Source organism: Erithacus rubecula (assembly GCF_903797595.1).
Source record: "Erithacus rubecula genome assembly, chromosome: 6".
Taxonomy (NCBI): domain Eukaryota; kingdom Metazoa; phylum Chordata; class Aves; order Passeriformes; family Muscicapidae; genus Erithacus; species Erithacus rubecula.
In genome coordinates, this window is record NC_136688.1 from 17,394,560 (window position 1) to 17,411,902 (window position 17,343).

The 17,343-nt window shown below is 36.4% G+C and overlaps 1 protein-coding gene across 1 annotated transcript in view; it reads left to right on the top strand.

The window, feature by feature from the left end:
• Positions 1 to 17,343, top strand: part of SPON1 (spondin 1) — a 149,629-nt gene that overhangs the window by 33,203 nt on the left and 99,083 nt on the right. Inside the window, exons 4-5 of the mRNA XM_079310145.1 lie at positions 14,290 to 14,363; positions 15,007 to 15,129. Of these exons, the coding sequence (XP_079166271.1) occupies positions 14,290 to 14,363; positions 15,007 to 15,129 (197 nt within the window). The remainder of the gene's footprint in view (positions 1 to 14,289; positions 14,364 to 15,006; positions 15,130 to 17,343) is intronic.

The window sequence follows — 17,343 nt, forward strand, 5'->3', positions numbered from 1 at the left end:
CTTGCTTTGAATCCATGCCTGGGAGAAGCCTTAAAAATTGCAAAGATGTGCCCTGCAGCAGACCAGAGTATTTCAAAGAGGCTTTTCAGTGCTGGCTATAGTGACTTTTTTAGGCATTTAAGGAAAGGCTGTCACAAAAATTGTGCTGAAGATAGTTCAGACCAATTTAGGAAAACATTTTATTAGAATTGCAATTGATTTCTGTGAAAATGCCACCAGCAAAAATGGTCTGTGGCTGTTTTCCTTTCACCCTGTGCTTCATTTCTCCTCTTGCTGATGGAAATGAGACAAACTCTCTCCTGTTCACATCCCTGAGGGTTGTCCAGTCTCAGCTTTGGCTGGGGAACAATCTCAAATCTTTGGCTTCCACTTGCTGCTTCTTACTTTCAGGGTAATAATTTTAAGAATCACCTGGTTTAATGTGCACTAAAGCAGCTCAAGAATAACTTACAATAAACTCAGACAAGTGTGCATCAGGCTGCAGTAAAACCTGTTTTGTTTTGTTTATAGATAAAATTTTTCAAGGGTTCTTTTGGCAATTCAGAATTTTCCTTGAGTGTTGCTGAGCTTTTTTTATCAGTAAAAGTTTCTTGAGTTTCCCCCCCAGGACTGACCCTCTCTTAGCTGCATGACCAATATTGCTTGAGGCACTTGCTATTTAAGTAAATTAATAATGTGAAGATGTTTTATATGGCTTTTTAAAGAGACAAGATTTAAATTTTAATCCAGTAATGATACTCAGCAACACAAGTTGATGGAAATTTTTCTTCCATTACTAAATAAAATTGCCATTACAAAAACAAAAAAAAAAAAGGAAAAAAATTTTTGAACATAATAATAATAACAATCATAATTTTAATAATTATTCTAGATGATAAAAGCAAAATTCTAAAATATATTATTTTTAAGAGTTAAGTCCAAACTCAGCATGGAAAAATTCTGAAACTTTAAACTTTAGGGGAAACAAAACCTCTGTATTTTTCTTTCTTCTGTATGTGATGGGAGTGCCAATATTTTTTTTTAATTATCAATACACATCTGCTTCAATCCTTGCAGACTACGTGACTTTATTTCCAGAACAGAATGACAGCACTTTGGAGCCTGTTCTGGATCATGAGGATTTCCTTTATCCCTATGCCCTTATCTACTGAATTCAGTATATTAAAAAGTCAAATGTGGTCACAATATAATGTAACTGATCCATAAAAACTTAGTACAGCTTAAGTGCCAAATAATGTAATTTTTTTTCTAGTGGTATAACTGAGTAGAGAGTTTTTTCCTGAACTAGTAGCTATTTTTCTGCAATTTGTGGTAGCTTTGGTAGAAAGATTTGCTCACATTTGAGTAGGAGCCTTTTCAGTGTTTTCTAGGCATAGTGCTTGTGATCAGTGTGACTGTGACAAGCACAAAATGACAGAAAAATGGGAATCTGTAGATGTAGGCTTCAGTAATTTTCAGTAATCAGTAAAATTAGTAAAATTCCTGGTGAATTTTAAGAGGTTTAATAATAAAAAACCCAAAACAAATAGGAAATAAAAAGCCAGTAATATAATACTTACTTATAACAGATCCTAAATCATTTTACATGTGCATGCCTGTGTGTAATGGTGGATTTCTGGGTGACAAAATACAAAGTTCAGGGGGAAAAAGGTGTGTTTGACTCATTGTCACTACCTTTCTTTCTAAAACATCTCTTTCTGTGTGAAGACTTAGAATTATGAGGAGACAAAAGAAGAAGATGGATTAACATACGATGCTGTAGTTGTTTAGTTGAGAACAATTTATGCATTTTCTTCATTCCCAACAAGAGATGACAGTGAAATCCCCTCAAGGTTTGAATCCAGATTTGTCCATTTGGATCTTCCAAGCTGTCATGCTGTGCACAGTCTAATTTTTTTCCATGTTCACAGTTCACTCTTTCTCCCCTTGTTTTCTTTCCCTTGTTCCTTGTGGTTGAAAACTTTTTTAAGAAACAACCTTTTTTTTTTTTTTCTAGATGTAAACAGCCATGATTGGTTTAGCATATTCTACTTTTCATAAAAAGTAGAAGAGTACACATATATTTTTTTTTTAAACCTGACAGCTAATATTCAGAGGCTGTGCTTAATTCTATTAAAAAAACCCTTCAAGTTATCAAAATTTATCTTGTTAAACAAGGTAGGTATGAAGTATGGATCTCAAATAATGATTTGTCCCGTTGACTGAAAAAGGAGAATAAATGTTTATTGAAAACTTTCTAGCAGTGATGGAAAATCACCTCTTTTAGGTTGCTTTGAGCAGCAGGTTTTTAGATTCAGCTGGTTTGTTATGTTCCTCAAGACACTCTCAGTTGAGTGTGGTACTGAGCAGATGGGAAAAGATTTGATCTGGATAATTGATGGGAAATAGAGAATATAATTCCTTTAGAATTCTGTGACAGAATACAAGAGCAAAAGAAAATTTTTGTCAAGTTCTTAGCTTGTCACGTATTAAAATTTCATGGTAGGGAGAATCTTGTTAATACCCAGAGTAAATCTGTCAGCTGGTGCAGATCTCATGAAGAGTCAAGTACTGTGAGATGGTAATTATCTTCTCCTTTAGCATTTGCAGCTTTTCACTGAGGCTGAGATTAATTGTTAAGTGCAGTAAATGATGGCCACATGCAGATAAGTTATATTCAATTTACCATTTTTGAGAAGAAACCACAGTTTGTGATTGGCTCTTGAACTAATTGAGCTCTCAGACAACTCATGTGACTTGTGTGGTAAATGTAGCAAAAGTTCCTGCAGACAAGTTATTTATTTCTGCTGTACATATCGTGCTTAAACAACCAACAAATTAAAATCTGCTATCTGTAAATACTGTTCATTGCTGTTAGCACTTGCAGAAATGCACTGTGTTCATCATCAGTGTCTCTGCTGTTTGTTTCTGGAAATGTGTGCTGAGGGAACGTGGAAAATCCTCCCATTCTCTAGGGAAATGTTTTATAGTTCTTGAGGAAATGAGTGGAGCTTCTTATTTTCCTGGATGTGTGATTATTGTCATGGTTTTAATTACACTGCTCTTGTCTGCATATAATCAGAGAGAAGGGGAATTTTAAAGACTTGCAGCCTTTTAAATAAAAAAAAAACTGTGGCACATTTAGTGTATATCAAGCAAAATCTTTTGGGATGTTGTGCTTGTGGAGCAAAGTTGTCAAATCCTTGGGTCTGGGATATCACACTCAGTTTCCAACCTCCCTGTGGATTCTGACCATCCTCTTCCTCTCAAGCCTCTGAGGGTGAATGAACTCCAGTTTTTGAACATTTACCTTTTGATTTCTTGTCACTTCAGGCATTCTCTTCACTTGGCCTGTCACTCTGAGTGAACACTGTGCTGAAATGTGTCATAGGAGAGACTAAAATGTCATAAAACCTCAGGAGTTCATAACCACATCCACATCCTGGAAGGGTCTTGGGGTGCAGCCACATCCCTTCTCTACACTCAAAACTCACCATTAGATATTAGAGCACCTGCATAAGGAAGCCCAAAATCCACAAGAACAGACCTGTGGTGTGTAAATTAATATGTGACCAAGTCATGTCACTGTGTTAAGAGGAGTGTTTATGAGGAATGCCAAACTGAGGTGCTCAAAGTATGCTTCAGAATTAATCTCTCTTACTGCAAGTGCTGTTATTGCACTCCCACAAAACCAGTTTTTTCATAAATTTGCCCCTAACAGAAATTCCAGTTGTTTTACATGTGTGGAAGCTGCAGTGCTGCTGAAACTGCTGCCAGTCTTACAAAAACAACATCTGAGAGGTGATCACTGAATTGAACTTAAAAACCAATAAAGAACAAAGAATTATGTACAGTTACAGCTGAGGGATTTGTTTGCTACTTTGCTTGTCCTAAATCCCTCATCACTATCGCAGGGAAGAGAAGCTGGACATGATTTGAATTTATTCAGGTTACTTGAATATGTGATTAAGTTCTCCAAGTAGTTTTTTTGCTCCTCCCTGATGTTTTCACCACTAAAACATTTCCTTTTCTTTGCTAGGGCCTACTTTCCCCAATACATAGAAATTTTCTTGATTTTTTGGATACTTTTTTGAAACAGAAGAGTACAACTGACACACTATGAGAAATTCCCTATAAAATTGTGCCTCTAAATTTTCCAAATGTAAAAAACCAACACAGAAACCCTGCTTGTTTGAATCAGATATTAAATTTGTTATTCTGTCTTTTCCATTCATTCTCTCAGATTGTCCAGATATTTGATTTCTATAATGCTAATAGTGGAGCAATTGAGCACAATTGTAACATTTACTGACCAGCTTTCCACTTTGAGTAAATATAACAGCCAAGGAAAAAGAGAGACCAGCCTGCTCTCCTTGCCTAGCAAGAGCTCTGTTTATGGAACAACACAAAACAGTTTTCATATTAGAAATAATTTTATTATTCTTCCCAGTAGAATCAATGAGACTTTTTTGTGAAGAAATTTTTATTTTAAATTTCTGTACTACTTAAAAAAAAAAATCTAAATCTTTATCTTCCAGTTAACTGCCACATAACAGCATCTGCTGAACTTCATTTTCTGCAGAGATAATAGCAATATAACTGTTATTCTTATATAATTATTAATATGAATACTATATTATTAATTATATAATATTATATTTGCTAGCTTAAATGGAATACTTTATATAGGCACAATTAAGATAGCAAACTGAGATATCTGTGTGCATCCTAGCAGTTCAAAGAACAAATACAACCTTTGATAGATGGAAAATGTGCAATTTTCCATATGAGATCCTTTTGATGTGCATTCATTTTGCCCCATTCTTCACTTTTAGGAGGTGTAGCAGAAATGTGCCCAGTTTTAAATGGCCAGGGCACAGATTGGGAATGGATAGATTTGGGTCCATTCCTGCCCTTCAGTGCTGGGTTATGATGTACAGCTCAACTCATTTTCCAATTTTTTTCTCTTTTCTCAAGAGAATCTAGAGGCAGTGACTCTTCATAAACCACTGCAGGACAGAAAAGCTTGTATTATTGTCCTGGTTTCTTAAAAATAAGTTAAATATTTTCTTCATCCAGCAATTTATTTTTTTTTCTAAATATATAGGACAAAAGTTTAAAATTTTTCAATGAAACTAACTTAGAACTCTGTATTTTATTTCATAGGTGAAACACCTACAGAGAGTTTACTTGTGTTAGTTAGCAAGAAAGAGAAATCTGCATTTTTATATAGCTTCTATATTTATATCAGCTCAACTCTTAGGTGTAAAAATTCATATTTTATCTCAATATATATGGTAGCAGCCCCCTGGATCTACATTGAAAACCAAAATCCATTTCACTTTCATTTTCTCACAGGTTTAATATTATTCCTTTAACTAAATAGTGGGAACATGTGAATTTGGAAAGTGCTGTAAGTGGATTTTCTTGTAATTTTTCTTCTATAAAATCTGTTTTATGGTGCAATAATTAAATAATTAATAATATTAATTAAATAATAATAAATAAAGTAATCCTATAAAATCTAATTAGGTTCATTTGTATGATGCTTTGTTTCATTGGAAAAGTTATGACAAGACATTGATATCAGTTACATTTTTGATGATCATTGTGTTTTCTCCAGACTTTGAAAAATCAAGCAAATGTTCCTTTCAATGGTTTTCCTCATTGACAAAAAATTTGTATCATAGAATGATAAATCCTCAATGAATTATTAATTCTATTTACATAGAGGAAAATTCAAAAAAAGGATTTAAGACACATCAGGAGGGAAGTTCTGTGAAGTGTCTTGCACTGAAATCTGATTTTATCTGACTTTTTTTCTCCCTGCAAGTGGGGAAACAAAACATTAAACTGTGATTTCTTTCTGGCTGTGTCTTCAGGAGAGTCTGAATTCTCAGAAATTTTAAACAGTGGGATGGAGGGAAATAAAAATCAGCTCTATAATTTGCTTGTTGTTTGCTGTTTGTGATGGAAATCATTGTTAATTTAGGAGCCCAACAGCTGTAGGACATTTGCCATTCAGCAGCAGCTGTCAGTAGCACTCTGGTTTATTTTGCAAACAGATGTTTAATTTGACTTCAAGGCCATTGTCATTTTGTGAGGGGAAACAAAGAGAGAAAAGGAATAGAAATAATAATGATAGTCATAATTTGATTTCCTTTCAAAACATACAGAGAGTGACTATTGACATCAGAAGCCTTGTCATTTTTTTGTGCTGAATGTTTGAAATCAGTTTTTTTATATTTTTTTAAAATACTTTTTTATAAAGAAATCAATTTTTTTTATAATTGAAGTTATGAATGATGATTCATGTTAAGGAATTGATTTGTCTTGTGTCAGGAACTGAAGGCTTTCTTTTAAAGGAATGTGATACATTTTGAAAATATGTATTTTATTCATGAATCAAAATGTCATAGTATTTCTGCAGGTCACAGATAAAAAGATTTTGCTCTGTATTGAAACTAGAACTCCAGTGGGCCCAAATATAGTGAGGTGATGTTCTCATTGCACATCAGAGGAGGTGAAGGGCAAATTGAGAACAGCAATGATGAAAGGAGGCAATTAAAAAGATAAGTAGTGTAATGTGGTTAATTTTTAGTTTTAGTAACAAATGATTTTATCCAGTCTGTGCCTAGTGATTGAGGCTTTAACAAAACCTGCTGTTGGAACATTTTGGCAAGATCCTTCATAATTCAAAATATCTATTGACCCAGATAAAAGAATGTAGCTGAGCAGTGAATGTTCTCAATCCTACTAATTCCTAGATGTTGCAAAGTTAATTTAAACTAGTCAGAAATGTGCAAACTAGTCTCTTCTCCATGATATTCTCCAGTATTTCAAGAGGGTATGTAAGTAGTTAAATGTGAGAAGCTACAGTGCACCTATGGGATGAAATTTTCATTAGAAGGATTTTTCCTGATGTCAGTATTTGGTGAAGTTTCTGTGTGCCCACAGAATTCCAGAGCAGCTCTGCAGAGCTCCTTTTGCAGTCACAGTCCCAAGCACAGCTCTATTATGGTATGAAAGGCAAATGGGACTTTTCAAGTCTCATGTTAGTTTGCATTTGTCAGCTGGAGAGTCCCTAGGAGTGGTGTGTAATATCAGCAAGGGTCTCAGAACCTGAGCACTGTATTTATCTTGATTCTTTGCCCCATGTGGAGCACCACAAAATCAATTCTGATTTGTTTCCTTAAAGGCACAGCTATTTGTATTATTGCAGTTCTTTAGAAATTCTGAAAGGCAGAGAAACCACCCAGAAAAGGAATTTTTCTTTGCATGGACTGGCTGTGGAATTGATTGTTGTTGTCTTTCTCCTTACCTGGGTTGACAATTTCAAGGCTATTGTGAAAGGATTGAAACACTAAATTCAACCAATAATTGGGCAGGTCATTCCTTTCTTTTCCTTGCAGTAATTAGGTGCCCACTTTCCCCATCTTTTCTACATCATTAGACATGCATTAAGTATCTCTGAGCAGCAGCTGCCTGAATGCTTTTTGCCCTCCTTTCCCAAAGAAATGGATTTGTTGCTCCATCAGTTCACTGCTCCAGCAGAATGTAGTTTGAAGCCTTGCAATGCACCAGAAAGCACATTTGATATTTTTTTAATGGTTTCTGGGTTTCATTTGCTGCAGAAAGGGCAGGGTTACAGGGCTGTGTCTGGGGAGGGACTCAGCTCTGCCTGTTAGAGGGATAATGAGCTTGATGCTCTCCCACTGCTGTGTGTGGAGCCCCATGATAACCTTAATATAAACCAACCCATTTAAGGTTTACAGATTACCTGCCATGTGGTTTCTTGCCATAGATTTCTCTGAAAATGGAATACACACTAGTTTTATATACAGAGAAATAAATTTTTGCTCTCTTACCATGCAACAGTGGTGGCTGAAGTAAATGCATGATGATAAAAGAAGCTCATACAAAAAACACATTTCACATGCAAAAGTATTGAGGCACCACCATCTCATGGTTGCTCATAAAGAAGTTGTCTTGCTCATCAGCTTTAATTTAGACAGCAAAATATTGACAAAAAGCATTTATCTAATTTCTCTGAATTAATTGTGGCCAAAACATTGTCTTCAATGTGGCAAAGAAACACAAATAATTAGCATTCTTCCTGCTTTTATAATAGTCATCTGTATGTCTGCCACACAATTCTACTCACAAAATGCTAAATGTGTTCAGGCAGGCAAGTAAAATAAAAAGAGGAGGCAAGTTTGACAGGTACTTGGATATGTGTTGTCTGCACTTGGCTCAGTGAGAATAAAGTTGTAAATTCTGTCCCTTACAATTTTCTGGTTTTCTACTGGCCACTCATGCCTCATAAGAAATTCAGGCTGCAGTTCCCTTCTGATTAAGTGAAACTGCAGCTGGTAATTGATTTCAGGAGAAGGTCAGTCAGGAGTCACTGGAGTGTCACCCAGCACAGGCACAGGACTGTGGGACACATCTAGGTTTTAAAACACCAGTATATTTGGTAATTTTGTGGTTTTAATTTCCAAAACATGCAGGTTTTTATCTGTCTCCTTTTCAGTTTGAATGTTTGGTGGGTAAAAATGACTCCCCACTATAATAAATAAAATCATAGTTTACACCTTACACTTTTGTCTGGAAGATCAGGAAATCTTTTCCTTGCTGCTTCACTTTCAAAGCTTAGACCAACATTTGGAAATGTTAAGATGGCCCTGCTAGGTTGTCAGTCTCAAACCCATAATGGTTTGAGTCCCATACAGGAGCCTGAAGCAGCACCCTGGCTTTTTTCCACAGTCTGAACAATGAAAATCTCTATTTCCTCCTGCATCTCTAATCACACTTGATGTATTTCAATTATCCACGTTAAAACACCTCCCTCTTGGAGTTTCTGATGAAGTCAAGAATCTAATTAGCTGCACTTTTGTTCCAAATAAAACATGGTAGGGCTGAATTCCAGTTCCTAGCCCATGCCTGCTACTTCATCTAAAGGGTGATTCATCATTCTAATCCCTGTCAGTGCTGCTTGCTGCTGTTCTCAATGCTCCTTTAACAGCCTCATTCATGTGCTCTCCTTGTCCTGATGATTGAGGGAGATACAGGCTCTGGATCTTTTGCCTAATCCCTGCTCCTCTGAGCACAGTTGTAATCACTGCCCCTGTGAAATGCTGCCCTTCATCCAGATCAGGATTTCAGGAACCCCACTGAGAAAAACCTCCTTGGCACTGCCAGGGCTTGTTTCCTCTCCCTGCTGCTGGGTGGTGTTGTGTGGAAAATGCTTAAAATCACTGTGGAAAGGTGATTTTATCTTCCAGTCTTCCAAGGGGTTTCATTACCCCAGAGTGATTTGGGGAGGGGGGGGTTAATGTTTGTAATTTAAGTATAATCACACCCACAGTCTGGCAATCCTCTGCTGCAGCAAAGAGATGTGCCTGGCCTTGGTCCTCACCCTTCCTGTGCATGTCTTGGGCACTTTTTGATCTATTTTCTACTTTTCCCTTATCTCTGACAGTATTTTTCTGGTTTCCATGTGTTCAGCAATTCTTTCTCCATCATTTGCTCTCTCTGCTGTAGCCAAAATGCAATCAGTGCCCTTGCTAATTAGTTGGCAGCTAATCAGACACGAGAAGCTTGGATGATTTTGGCATTTTTAGGGCTGAAGTGGCAAAAACCCTGATGTACAGGTTCCCTGCCACTGCATTCTCCAAAAACCTGTGTACCAAAGTCTGGCAACAATATTTGCTGCAAATCCCCACTGCAAGGAATTTTGGCAAGCAGTGTGAGCTGGAGGCACTGCTCTTAGCCATGAGCAGGTGTTGAACAGTGGGTAGGGGGAGAAGCTTGCTGAAAACAGCCCTAAAATGTAGAAGAATTTAATGGATTAATTCCATATTGCTTGGATGTGTTGCATGAGCAGCGTGGTCCTTAAATACAATTTGAATTTCTTCCCAATATACCTTCAGAATGAGGGAAGTGGAAAAGTTACCAACAACAAGTGGTGTTGGTCTATTATTTTTTTTTTCATTTTTCATTTAATTCCATTTCCTTTCATTTCCCTGCCTTTCAGCAGGAGCACCCAGCATCTCCTGGCATTCTGTGGCCAGGTAGATGAGACTCAGTTGTGTCAGGAATTAATTTTTGACAGGTGAGATCTGTGTCTCAGCTGCTCTGAAGAACTGACAAATCCCTTCTGATGGCTCCAGTTCCACTCCTCAGCCTCAACTACTAAAACACTGCATCAAAAACCTCCTCAGGGAAATGCATTCATCACAGCAAAGTCTCTTTTAAGAAGCAGTATTAAGGATTTTAATATTAGATTAAGTTGTCTTTGTTTCAGTGGGTGTTAATTTGTCACATTAATTGTGGTGTTCACCTTCAGGCTCCTGTCAATTCAAATGAAGTGAAGATTTTTTTTTTGGATATGAAAACATCAAATACTTTATTCCAGACTAGATTCCTGCTCCTGACTATCCATAAATCAGTATTTGATGAATGGGTGGGCTTTGTTAGGATATGGCTTTTGAAAAACATTTTTTTTTTCAGTACAAGCAAATAATTTACTCATTTAAACATAATTTCAATATATTGCTAGTTGGCAACTTTTAAAAGTAGTGGGAGAATGACTGCTGTGTTATTTTTTTGTTTCATTTTCAAATTCTTTTACTTCATCCTTTATAAATATTAAAAATTTAGAAAAATTTTTCTAAAGTTTTGGAGATTTTTTTGGCATTGTTAGCTGGGTGCTCATAGTCATGCTTTTTTTTTTTTTTAATAAAACAGAAGAAGGATGCTCTGGTGTGTATTTATGTACTGAGATTTTTAGAAGTGAACACATTTTATTGTTTTTCATGGGACTAAACTATTGGAGAAAAGATCCTCATTTACTTAAATGCTATATTTAGAAATTCTTTCTCTCCAAAAAACCCCAACAAACCCCAAAAAAGAAAACAAACTTAACACCTTCCCCACCTGGGTGGGGAAACAACTTATCATATTGTAATTAAATGAAAGGAAAATAATTTTGATAGCTAGAAGGGCAAGACAAGTTAACTCACAGGTGGTATAGAGAAGGAAAAGTGTCTTATCTGCACCTCAGTAGATTATTATTATTATTTCTCAACATCCAAGTAAAACTTGGGGTATCCTCTGACAAAAACTGTTTTATTCAGATCTAACTCTAATATTGTGCTTAATGGTTTTGATGTAAGCCTGAAAAATGTCATGGGAACAATCCTTACAAATCCTCTTCCTTACTTCTTTTGTCATATCACTACACCCACACAGGTAATTTAAAATAAGAGTATTTCTTTTCATGCTAGGATTTGACAAAAGGAGTGAGGAAAACAATCTAAAGCTGTTTCTATGAAAAAAAAAAAAAAAAAAAAGGAAACAAGAAGAAAAAAAAAAGTCAAAGAAAATAAAATAGCCCAAACTGACTCCTGTTTCTGATGTGAACTGGAGCATTCCCAAGGCTGGCCTGAATTTTTATGGTTTCTGACATTTCCTGTTTGTTAATATCCCAAATGCAGTTTTTGTGTCTCTGGCAGAGCTTTTCACAGCAGGATGGTACAATTGTTGTGGAGCTGGGCTGCAGAGGGATTTCCTTATTCCATGGAAGACTTTCAAGACCAAACTGAGCCAGGACAGGGACATTCCAAAGTGGCACTGCCAAAGCAAATATTACAGAAGTAGCCAGATATTCTTTCCTTTTCATGTGAGAACTAAAAAACAAAAACAATGACTTTTTTTTTGACAATTCATTTGGTTGGTTTTCTTTATTAAAGCAGGTGATATCAAGTGTAGAAATGCTGTACCTTACAATTCTGCTCCTTAGTCTGGTGGTGGAAAAACTTTAGCACAAATCCAGAAGCCTTACCATGAAGAAAATGAGAAACAGGCAGGTTTTTCAGTTCAAATTTATTTCCTTTTTCCTTTATCCATCATTTTTTTGATAGTCAGAGAGGAAAAAAAAGTTAACAAGAAAAACAAGAAATTGAAGATCTTATATATATATATTAATATAGGAGGGAAAGGCATTGCATTGCTCCTTTCCCATTAAATTCAGACTGGATGTTTGAAGTGGTGGGAAGGATTTATGGAAATTAAACAGCTGTGTACTTGTGTCAGTTCTTAAAAGCTTTATTGCCTCTCTCTAGAAGTTCACCATTCCATTTTTAGCTTTTTTTTTGTAAGCCTCAAAGCCAAAGGAAAGAATTTTTAGTCCAAAGATCAGAATTTTTATAGAATAATAAAAATTATGTGAATTAAAAAAAGGAGCTATAAAAGCTAGCAAATACACTGAACAGATGTTTTGGTCTGTGTTCAGTCTAAAGCTGATTATTAAAACAGTTAATATTTTAAAATTATTGATGATTATTTGTAGAGTTCTGTGCCTGCTTTTGATTTTTCTGCAGCCACATAATGTGCCCATCTTGGTGCATTTGGAACCAGTACAAAACCTGCCATTTGAATTATTGGCTCACCATGTAGTTTCAAACACAGCTGAAGAGACAATGACTCAGAAAACTGTGCAGCTTTTGTTATTAGGAAAGGAACTGTTCCCTTGACATTTTACAGTGACAAGCTAACTGCAGCAAAAAGAATAATACAAGTGCACTTCAGGCTTCAAAGAATCTTTCTCTGTTTTCTTTTTTTTTTCCCCTCAAATAACTGGTGATTGCTTTTCAAATATCTTTTATCCCTTTGTTATCTGCAGAATCGAGATCTTGATCAAACAGCTGATTTTGTGTTTGTTTGGATTAAGACAAGAGAATAATTGAGGTTGGAAGGGACTTCTGGAAGACATTTAGTCCATTCTCCATCGGTTTGTTCCCTCAGCAGGTTGCCAAGGCATGGATCTGATCAAGTTCTGAATATTTCCAGAGATGGGTGTTGCACAAACCATCCAGGCAGCCCATTCCAGGGTTAAATCTCTTTTATTATCATCGTGGTGAGAGAGGTTTTCCTTGTACCTACATTTCCTGTGCCCCCACTTTTGTCCTTGCAGTGCAGCATCCAAAAAGTCTTTAAATTTGATTTTGGCTTTCACTTTGAAGGCTGGAAATACTGAGGAGTGTGCTTGGCCATGGGGCTCTTAATCCTTCCTAGTACTTCTGGTTGTTGTGTTTATTTCATTTTTTACCCCTTTATTTCTTGTTTGAAACCATGAAAAAAGTTTCTCAGGAAGGATTTAGAGTTTTTTGCACCATTTTTCAGGCTCCAAAACCTCTTTGTACTTTGTGAAGTTAAAAGAAGGATTCCTTCCTCTCCTGTGCATCTTGGCAAAGAGGGCACAGCATCTTATTTTTGATAATTTTATGGGTGGGATGTTGTCAAAGGAAGGTTTACATGACTGCACCAACACATCCAAGCAAATCCAGTCTCTCTTTTCTTCTCACTTTTTCATTCCTCACCTGTCATGAGTGAGGAATAGTTCTAGAAAGATTAAGATAATTCTTTGACTAATAGTGAAGTAAGGCAAGAAATTGGCTCTTGCTGTTGGGAGTGTTAAACACAAGTGATGGTACAGAATGTTGCTGGGGAAGAATTTGTACTTGTGCTGGTAAACAAGGAAGAATGCCAGCTCCCAAAGCCTGCTGTCCTCAGGAGGCTCTGTCCACAAACTGGCCTTGGATTTAACCAAAAATCTGTTTTCCTGTGGAAAGAAGAAAAATGTGAATTAAATTGTTGTAGTTAAAAACGGTCGAAGAAAGTTTATTTGGCACTAAATATATCCAGCCCCCTCAGCTGAGGAACTGAGGCTTAGAAATTTAAATTTTGTTTGAACCATAAGCCTCAGTAAAATATTCCAGATTTAATTAATTTTAAAGCAGCTTGTCTTTTGGAACCTGTGAATTGCTTTCAAAGACTTTACCTTATGCCAGGTTTTTTTCTGACTTCTGTTTTACTTGATATTTGCACTGAGTTGCTGTCATATATCAGAAGTACTTATCTCCTTAGAATGCCATGTAATTTCCTATGAACAGCTGCTCACTATAGCTGTGCTATTTTCTGACTGAAATTGAATACAACTTCAGTATTTTAACAGAAGATTTGATTGAAATATTGAATATGCTCAGCTGACTGTCACGAATTTCAAGAGCACAGGTCCTCACCATGTGCCTGTGACCACTTCTCTGTAATGTAAATATATTTCAGCTTTCTGCAAAATGTGATGAAATTAAAATGCAAGTAGAAATAAAAACATCTTACCTGTAATCCCCTATTGCATTGTCAGCACAGGGGGAAGTATAACCATGTCTTAGCAGTCATTTATCACTCATGTTCTTTTTCCTTTAAGTAATAAACATATTTCAAACTTTTTTTTCCTCCCCTCTGTAGAGCCAGTATTGTGCAGAAGCGCATCATTTATTTTCAAGATGAGGGGTCTCTCACCAAAAAAATCTGTGAACAAGGTAAGGTGAAGTAAAATGTCTTTCTGACCTCCTCGTTGTGTTTTGCATTTTTATAACACATTGTGTCAAATGAAAATTTGGATGGGTTGGTCAGTTTGAGATTTGGGATCTTCTAATCAGTTGTGTTCTTCCTTATCACTATTTTCCATCTTCCCTCCCTCCCCCTAAATGTGATTCTTGCAACTTTTCCCCTGCTCTTTGTGTGATACCAAAATTCACCTTGTTACTGAATTCTGGGCTGTTTTATCCTTTCTTAAACCCAAATGTTGCAGTTGGTTATTGCATCCCACTGGAGAATTCATTTGCTTTGTCTGTTCAGAAATTTCAAGCCTGCTCTGTTTTGAGATCAGCTGAGGTTTGTCCTTATCAGACAACAAGCAGAAAAAAACCCTTTTGAATCTGGAGATAACTGAAATATTAATGCCCTGTAATTGAAAACTGTGGATTTAAATCATTCCATCCACTTATAAATATGGTGCAGATATTTCAGGGGTTGTTGTTTATGATGGTAAACTTTAAATAAATAAAAACAAACAAACCAACCATGTTTAAGTCAGATTTATTTCCTGGAGTGTTTATTGTGGCAGCTTCACTTGTTTGGAGTTTGGAGCCATTTTCAGTGGGTGCTTTGATGCTTTTTCAGACTCAGCCTCAGAAGGTGTGACTGATAAACCAATTTTGGACTGCTGTGCCTGTGGCACTGCCAAGTACAGGCTGACTTTCTATGGCAACTGGTCAGAAAAAACACATCCCAAAGATTTTCCACGTGAGTACCACTCCTGTGCTGGTTCCACACAGGGGCCCTGGTGTTTTTGGATCTGCCTGAGGGATGCAGCATCACTTATTTACAGCTCAGCAGTGTGAATTATGACATGTGTGGAATCCAGCATTGAAAATCAATGGGTCTTTCTGCACTGGACATTACCAGTGCATCCTATTGATCCACCTGACATTTTGAGCTAAGGTGTGGGGGAGATTGTGTTTGCAAGATATCTTTGTGGGGAGAAAGGTTCCTTTCTTTTTTTTCCTGAATGGAAGTAGAGTGGCTTATAATGTTGAGGTTTTAAGCCAAACACACACTAATATTTCAGTATTTCAACTGTGCCAATCTGCCTAGCTTGTTTTACTTCAAAGTATTTTGAATTATTTCAGTTAAATTTGGTTGAGTTTTGAATCTTGCTGCCCAAGGATATGAATTGTATGTGTAGATCTAAGAATGCTCTGTCTTGTTTGTCTTTGTTGGTTGAATACCCAGATTAAAAAAAAAAAAAACAACCTTAACTTGCCCTGTCTGGGTTTTTAAGAGTCTGAACTACAGAATCAGTACTTTCATTGAAAGTTTGCATTCTGCAGTTACCCAAGTACCAATAAAAAGCTGAAGTTACAAAATGCTGTATTATGCATTTGGTCTTTCATTACTGACTCCACAGTCTGCGGGGAAAAAAAAGGACAGGAAAGTATTTAAGAATATGAGTCACATTTACAAGTCTTTAAACTTTGTTATGTTTTCTGTGGCTGATATTTATTACAGAGGCTTTTTATGTTGATTTAAAAGTAATATTATGATTGTCACAGTGTCAGAATATCCTCACATAACTCAAATATGGTTTGTATCAGCTCATGTTTTAACAGCCCAGGCAATGTTGCTTGTCCTGGGTTTGAAATAAAATAAGCAAAGCCAATAATTGCAGGAATTCTCTTTTGGGCTGCTGGATGATGCAAATATTTGCTGAGTGTGAACTTCATGTGCAGTTTGCATGGATTCAGCTGGGGGCTGGAAACAGGCCATGAGAAAAGGACTGAAAGATGAAGTTTCTGTGGCTTGTGATGTAATATTAGGGGTAAATGGCATTTTCTTCCACATGCAAGTCAGTGAGCTCTTGAAGGGTATGGCTGCATGATGGAAAATAAGCAGGTTGCAATAGTTTGCCTGCTGTCTCTCCCCAGTTACAAAATGGTGAATTGAATCAGTATTTTACTGGAAAAGTGAAAAAAAAAAATAGCCATTTGGTACTGACAGGATTAATCCCAGCAATAACAGGTAATAAGATTTTGCATTAAAATTTTTGAAAGTTGAGGGTAAGATCTCATCCAGATATAGTGATGTTAAAAATGAAACTTAATCATTGGCTTTGTTCTTAAAAGTGTTGATCTTGTGCAGTAATTCCATTAAAATAAAATGTCATTCATTATGGACTGTGGTAAATCACTAATTTTTGCCAAGCCACCACATAAAAAAAATTCTCCTCTATTCTTGTACCATCAGTAAGGTTGGAATAGAAAGCAGATAATAAACTTTATATTTTGCATCTTTTCTTTACCTCCTGATTTCCTTTTAAAAACTCTGAAGATGCATTTGGTGCAAAGCATTTATTTTCTCTGGGTATCACCCATTTTTGACAAGAGAAATCCACATACCCTTCAGAGCCCTGGAAATGTATTTTGGTCCAAGTTTAGGGCTAAGGAAGTTATGAAGGATCTGTTTGCTGCTGTTCTCCCTCATCTATCTATTCTTCTTCCTACACTTTTCTACCTTTTTTCCCCCCTGCTGTTGTTCATTTTTTATTTCTAATCTCTTTTCTACTCTTCCCATGATTAGGTTCCTGCATCTGACTCCATACAATTCTCTGCACTGTGCTTTTCAATTTCATTGTTCCACCTCTCACATCTTAGATTTGCATTCCTTTTATTTACTTCATTACTCATTTTTCATTCATTTATTCAGTTTGCAGCTGGTTTTACTGCTGCTCTCTGCCTTCCACATTGCAAAGGGAATTTTGGAGTGCAGTGTTAAATATTGTCTCTCTCCATCATTCTGACTCTCCTGCAGTCTTTGCCTTGTTACCAGGCTGTCTGATTATGTGAGCAGTTCATTTTCTCACCCTTCTCCTTTAAGCCCATATATCTGCAGAAGGCTACTTGTCACTTCAGTGAATTCATTTTTATTTCCAGGACTTCTGTGACTCCTTATTTCTGCTCA